The sequence below is a fragment of the Neltuma alba genome, unplaced genomic scaffold (assembly GCF_004799145.2).
Source record: "Neltuma alba isolate B1F8T4 unplaced genomic scaffold, ASM479914v2 tig00004600_pilon, whole genome shotgun sequence".
NCBI lineage: Eukaryota > Viridiplantae > Streptophyta > Magnoliopsida > Fabales > Fabaceae > Neltuma > Neltuma alba.
In genome coordinates, this window is record NW_021633782.1 from 22,490 (window position 1) to 30,312 (window position 7,823).

The 7,823-nt window shown below is 34.2% G+C and overlaps 1 protein-coding gene across 1 annotated transcript; it reads right to left on the reverse strand.

The window, feature by feature from the left end:
• Positions 1–502: 502 nt before the first annotated feature.
• Positions 503–3,865, reverse strand: LOC114745304 (syntaxin-61-like). The gene is made up of 7 exons (XM_028933458.1): positions 3,656–3,865; positions 3,036–3,149; positions 2,653–2,766; positions 2,103–2,293; positions 1,319–1,409; positions 1,087–1,152; positions 503–913 (listed from the first exon to the last, which is right to left on the reverse strand). Exons 1-7 carry the CDS (start codon positions 3,707–3,709, stop codon positions 803–805), a joined length of 741 nt encoding a protein of 246 aa, XP_028789291.1. The 5' UTR covers positions 3,710–3,865; the 3' UTR covers positions 503–802.
• Between the last annotated feature and the right edge of the window lie 3,958 nt (positions 3,866–7,823).

Below are 7,823 nucleotides of genomic sequence, written 5' to 3' on the forward strand. Positions count from 1 at the left end.
TTTCTCATTTGGTAAAAACAAATCTTAAACTTGTCATGCGTAGACTCATAATTAAGAAAACTTTCAAAATTTCTAAAATAAAAAATATTAGCTATATACGATATGTTCTAAATAAATTCATCATTATTTTCATAAAACAATGTAAAAAATAAAATAAAATAACAAACCAAAATACAAATAATGCAGTTTATTTACAAAGGTGGTCCATAGCAGGCATAAAAGCATATATATGTTTACTTTTTCACTTCGTAAAAATAATTCCCAAATTTTTGAAGCGCAGACTCATGATTTAAAAAAGGCTTAAAATTATCAAAACAAGAAATATGCGCTATATTTAATAAGTTATGAACAAATTCATTTCAATACACTTTTCAAAGAACTTTTCTATCATACATGTATTAGATTATTTGCTCAGCAAAAACCTATGTTTAATTGTACTGCTTCTCTTGAACTTCCTTGTCTATATATGCTATGTACTTCGGCAACAATTTTCCAACATCTGCATTTCAGAGGAACAACCGGCGCATACTAGCTAAGAATAAAGAATACAATCAGTGCATATGATCGCTGTAATCCAACTTACACAGAACAAACAGTCTGAAAGATATGGTGACTCCAAACGTATGTTGCTTTTAATTTTCTTCACAATCAAATTCAGCAAACTGCCTTTCAAAATCCAAGAAGGCTATCATTTAATAAACATAGATAGACAATATCCCATCGTCTCAAGTGTCATGCATCCCCACAAAACTGAGATCCTTTCCAAGTATAAAGACCGCATAGACTGGGCCCAACTTGATGACTAGGTGAAGAATACCAAAATAAAAAGGAAAATGAACAGGGCCACCAAAGCCAGTATCATCATGATCTGGCCCTTCGCGCCAGCCTTCTTCATCACCATCGCTACTTTTTTCTGCAAGAATAATAAATAAAATGATTTCACTTCTTCGTAGTTCTCACATTCGTATCAAAATTTATACTTCAAGCGAGTTTCAAGTTTTCACGACAGCACTGTATAGTCAATATTTTCTACCACAGACGCGTAAACGTTTTTATCCAAGAATGAAAATAAAAGCAGAAACTCACCTGGACAAAGTCTAGACGATTTGACGTACTGTCCATTTCAGCACCCAGTTCATCCACAATCTTTTCCTGAAACACCACGATTGACGTTTTACCATGAGCGCATGAGGAACTTGTTACAGAAACAAAGCTAGCCTAAAACCAAAGCAGGGTAAAACCCAACAACCTGACTTTTTCATGAAGACGCTTGGAGCAAAGCAGGGTAAGAACCAATGTCATATTTCAAAGTCATTACCTGTGCAAGGAGTTCTTCATGTATTGTGAGCCCAACACCTCCAATTCTTTGTACACTGGCACTAAGCTCATCCAACTCCTCATCCTGTTGCCTATAAGAACCAGTGGATAGAATATCAAATCAAAAATAAAATAGCAATAGGTGGTAGGCTTTATTTTCCCACAAAAGATATGCATGCCGCATATATTTCATAAACTCTTGAGCACTTATTTTTTGTTTCCTCCCATGTCAAGATCACCTGCCAATGTCTATCGGAAAAAATTTTATAATGTCTTGAACTCTTTGTTTTCCTTTTCATCCACACAAAAGAAAACTTTCCAGCGGCAATTATTTAAAAACCTTGTCCAGACTGAAACAGTATATTGAAATAACAAAAAAATAATAATAGAAATTTACAGGTAATTGATAGTGTTATATATAATGGGTTGGATCTACATCAATTTTGTTTTTGAATTCCAAATCAGGATAATTCAATGACAATAGCTGCACACGAAATGAGTGAACGTGCGTAATGGGCATAAGTTCATGCAGGTAATATGTAGCTCACTAGCGTCTTTGTAGAGCACACAGGGGATGAATGGTCATTAAGAGGAAAAGTAAACAAGGAAGATTTCTATAACTGGTGAAGGGGGAAATCAATTCAACTATCAATCAAGCTTGGTCTGATATTTGCTGGATAAGCATAGAAGTCAGCTAAAATATGAAGATAGTAAGCAAGGTTAGAGCACAGATAAATTTCTAATTCAACCTGTAAGCATACAAGAGCAAGAGAGGAATGAAGTACTTTATTAGAAGCAGCTGTCTATCTGATTCAGATGATATGAAATCGTCATTATCATGGGCAGCATACTGGTTAGATGTATCAACTTGATGGGAATTGGGGAGCCTCATCAATTCTCGATGCATTTCCACATTATCACGGGTCACCATATTTGATCCCTTTCCAGCCTCAACCGTTTCCTTTACTTTGCCCACCTAACAATATATTATAATCATTCAGCCAATCCCCACATATCAAGAAATACATGATGCATGCAAGAAAAAAGAAAAGAAAACAGATGTCTGGACTACAAAGTTGATAATGACACTCAATTAATCTTCCTCAATTGCATCTGGGGGGGAAATCTTCAATGCAAATGACGCTTCTAGACAGCAAATTGCTAACCCCCAAAGGCCAATGCCCCTACAATTTTTGTTGTATATCTCTTTGTTTAGCCCAAAAAAAAGTAGTAAAAATGTGAAGTTGGGTTAACCAGTACGACACAGCTTGCTGTACACAAAATTAACTAGATCTTACTTCCTCTTACCAAAAGCTAGGAATATACTTCATGTACCTTACTCCGAGCACTGCTGGTCCATCTTCTCCGATTTTCAAGCTCTGGTTCATCAATGCCATACCAAGATGGATCTCTAGCTGCCACAGCAATTGCTTTCTCCAATTCATCTACCTTTCTATCAAAATAACGGCCTTGAGCAATTGTTGGATAGGTTAGATTGTAGAGGAACAACCAAAAAAGGACAAAGAGAATAATAGGGGAAAAAGTTATGAGAGGTCAGAGGTCCTAAAGTGACTGATAATTCCAAAAAGAAGAAACTGACGAGCGAATGCATGAGAATGATCCTGATACAGGCTAGAATGCCATTGTTAACATTCATTTTATCACAATGAATTAAGTTAAATCATCTAGCCACAGACTCCGCATGTCAATGAATCTACCTGCCACTCAATGCTTTCACAACTGGCAAGCAGTTCCTTTGAAAGATTCAGTCGCTCGCCAGCACCAGAAGGAGCACTTTGCCATTGGTGAAAAGCAGATTGCAACTTATCAATCTACGGGGAAAATGAAACAAGCCACAAATTATTCAACGTAACTTCAATACCATCCAAAATACACCAACAAATCCCAATACCTAATATATTCCATTCAAGTCAGTGATTTCTGTTCCAACCCTCTCAAAATCGTTATAAATGCAGCAAAAATATACAGATAGGCTGTGGCATCTCTTAAATCTCCAAATTAACATTAAGAATAACATAACCAAATCGTGGCGCAAAAAAAAAAAAGACTTAAACAAATCCATCACCCCGGAGCTTCAGATAGAAACTCCCGATGGTCAATAAAAACATCAAAAACAGATTCAATAATTAACATCGACGCATATTTATTATTGCCAATGAAGCAATTAGGTTTCGTACACTCAATCGTGTCAACTAACTGATCTCAAGAAATTGGTTTCAACTTTCGACCTAATTTTAGACGAATATTCGCAACTAACTTTCCCAAATAAACATAGAGGAGAAGAGGCAATCGTTGGAGAATTGAGAAAGACACTTACAGATTCTTGAATCTCTTCCTTCACAACGTAGAATGGATCTTGGGCTAAGGGCATCTTCTAGACGAGACACGAAGCTAATCTAATGGAATTGAAAACCAAGGAATTCTTCAGAAATAAATTGGGAGGGAGACAAACCCAGAGAAATGACTGCAAGCTAATGAGCCGGACATGCTAGTAGTACGACCTCTCGATTCGATTTCCACAAATTCGCAAGGGCAATCACACTTGTACCTGGCAATTTAACTGCGTCTAGCGATTAGGAGTTTATGCCCGGGGACTCCTAATTGTTAAAATTACACGTAAGGGTGGGCAAAAAAAAAGTTAAAATTACATATAAAGGACTGTGACTTTTCCAACAAAAATTATATAAAATACAATACTAACTCTCGTCCTTAATATAAGAAGTTATTTGAATTTTAATTTGGTACTAAATATAAAATCTCAATCCATTTTGTTTTTTTATTTATTTATTTTTTCTAAAATAGTCTTTATAGTAGTTCACATATTTAAATGGTAATTCTAACTAATATACATGATGAGTAAGGGTATTCTAGGAAAAACAACACATATTCATAACAAATAATTAATTTAACTAATTTTTTTAATCTTTCCAAATTAGTCAATTAGGTCTTATATTAAAGATTAGAGGTAACACTTTATCATAAAATGTTTAATAAATTTCAAAGGGTAAAAGTGCATTTAACACTTAAACTATTTTTTAAAATGCATCAAACGTCATAAAATTTTTAGTGGTAAAATTTTATCTTTAATTAAGTATATTAAAGTAGAGCAATTGTCACTTTAAACTAACAAAACATCTTTCTTATCTTCTTTAATGTCGCACTTCGATCTCTTGCTATTGCTTTCTAGAGAAGGAGATGATGAAGACCTATAGCTTCCATGCTCAAAGCATTAGGCTGTTATCTCATGGGAAGAGCATTCCTTAAATATTGAATAAAGTGAAGCTAGGTTGAGTTTTCTCCAAGGTTTAGCAAGAGGGAAAATGACACTAGAGTCTTATAGAAAACAAAATACTACAAAAAAGTCCCTTAAAATTTGATAATTACTTAGGAGTTCGAGAAGAACTTGGATTGCAATAATTTAAAAAAAAAAAAAAAGTGAACAGACTCTAATACCCCAACTAATGAGAACACAAAAACACTGAAAAGGTGTAAATCCTATTCCCATTGTGAATGCCTCAACAACTTATCTCCCCATTTGAGTCAAATTCCACTCACAACCTACCTAAGATCTCCTATCATCTGATTCGACTGTTATTTAGCACACTTTAAATGTAGTAAACGACAAACTCGGGTTGATCTCTAGGGAGTCTTATTAAATGATTATCTAGGAAACTAAATGCCTAAAATGAAACTAAAAGCATGATTAAGGTTTTGAAAATCATTTTAATAAAATAAAAACAATGCAATGAAGTACATATTTTTGGAATTTTCGGAATGAAAACGAAATGGATCGAAAACCATAGGAAATCAATGGATTGAACAGTTCGCTTGGATTAGGCCTTCAATGGCAAAAGCTCTAGTTTCTTCAATGAGAGTTAATTTGAAAATGAGTAAATCCAAATGATTTGTTCCAAAACCAATCTATAACCTGTTAACAACTATTCCGGGGAGCCATATCCTGTTTCAGGTTAGTCATCGCTTCAAACCCAAAATCGTTGTTCATAAGTTGATGAAATCATGCATGGTATGATCACTTAATGGATTTTGGCTTACTATTAGCCATTCTAATTAAGGAGGTGGCTTTATTTGAGCCGTTATAGGTCTTCCGTCATCAAATTTTAAAAGCGTTATCACTGGTATAAATAGGATGTTATTTCATTCCTCCCAACAAGAGTGGAATCAATAAATTTTTGGCCTTTTAAGGAACTGTGGTTGTCTCATACAAGTGAAGCTACAGAGTAATGTATGTTGGTAATAATTGGTTTTGTTACATTTAATATATGACTATCTCATTTTGATTTCCACGGTTTTATATGATGAGAATCATTCTAACACCACCCGTTTTTTTCCATTTGCTAAATTTATATATCAACCAATTTGTACATAACATCTACTTTTGCCTCCTTCATTTAGCCTGTTCCTTTTAGATAGTTTGCTCACATGGAGTCTCTACAGAGGTTGTTCCTTTCTCAACCTAGATTTAGGGTGACCAACAAGAGGATCCACGTGAAGATTGATAAGGTATTTACAAGAGAAGTTGTTACACCTTACTTATATAATACCTTAGAATCCATTTCTAACCATTTTTAACCACATTGGATGACCTTATGCTCAAAATTTACATTCTGGACATTACTTTTCGTAAAATCATTGTTCACTATTCAATTTCCAGATTACAGGTCCAAATTTCTTAAAAAAATCATATGAAGTTGCTTCAAAATTTTACAGAAAGCTCTTTCAATACTCTTTAAGGAAAAAATATCCAATTAGAATTATCTTGGGCCAATTCGTACAATTTAATCATTAAAAATTACTGTTTATTTAGTAAAATCTGGAACTTTGAGATTTTGTACCTCAACTTTGAAAATACATATCTCCTTGTGTATAGATCCAATTGAGGTGATATACCGCTCATTTGAAAGATTGGGATGTGTACTATAAGCTTGCCAAATTTTATGGCTTAATTCATTCATTTGATAGGTCAAACTGAAACTCGAAACCAACTGCTTCATGACCTACGTTTTATCCCTTTACTGTTGCTTGTTTTAATTCTTTTTATTTCTTTGGCATACATAACATGTGTTTACTCTTTCCCATTCATTTTCATACATTTTCATTCATGCCATAAATATTCTACATGCATAAATTGCATCAAAGCATACATAAACATAATTTATATCATAGGAGAATTATACATTGAACATAATCTCATTCATTAACATCAATAATTCTCCACTTCCTTCTCCTTGCTTCTCATGCTATTATTGCCCATCAATGATTGACCTAAATGGTTGGTTAGGGAGAGGTGAGATTTGGGAGAATCTTAATAGCAAACATTACCATATACATGCACAATATGGATACTAATGTGTGGTATATAGTTTTCCATAAACTTAAGTTAACTAGTGACATGCCATCAAGCTTTATGCTTGGTGTAAAAATGCATGGCCATGGAAACATATTAAAAACAGTATTTTCAAAAACAATCATCATGTCACAACATCATTCAAACATCAACAAATACAAACCAACACATAAGCATACCACATCAAGCACATAAAAGGGTAAGTTCACTACCTTGTACTTCAAGCTTTCCTCTTGCTTTTCTTTTGATTCCCTTGACTTCCCAACCATAATAACTTGAAGGGGATTGATAAACGCGCAATGGAAATAAATTAAAAAAAATCAATCCCTTGCCTGGATCTACCGATCGCATTTAAGTTAGGTAGTAAGAAGCATTACCTTCGGTGTTCGATTTCCTAGTGGCTCGGTGATTCCGCCGTTCAGGATGCCTCTGCTCGCCTCCTTTGTCATTCGAAGCCGACAACTCCGGTCGGCTTCCTCTACCGGTATCCACACGAATAGCTCTTCAGTCACAAACAGCGTGCTAGCGTCCTTTTGTCCGTCTAGGATTTTCAGAGAATCCGTCCACTCTTATCTATCTTAGGCTGTCTCTTATCTGCTGGTGTTTTCACTCTCACGCTTAAAACCCTAGCTCCTCATATCAAATATATAGGATGCTATAGGTTTAATGAATAATATTTAATTTCAAAATTAATCCTAAATAATTCTGAAATTAACACAATATCAAATATTGCCTAATCAGATAAGAGAACAATTAAATAAATATGGTTTACATTAAATCCGTCTCACAGATTTAATTCACCTATTTATTTAATTCAAAATAAAGATATGACGGAATTAATTTATATAGATTTAATTTATCCTTATAAATTAAATCTAACAATTAATATCTCTTATATTTATATAATATATATATACACGAATTTATATATATATATACACGTCTACCCTATATTATTCATTGAATCTGGACATATCTTAGATTCAATGAATCTGGACATCATAACTCATGTTGGGCTATTTTGTGTGCGACCCTGTAGGCCCATATGAAGTTGGCAGTGGGCCATTAACTATAATGACTCACAAGTCGTAAGCGGTCTCTAGCAATACATCACGACTAC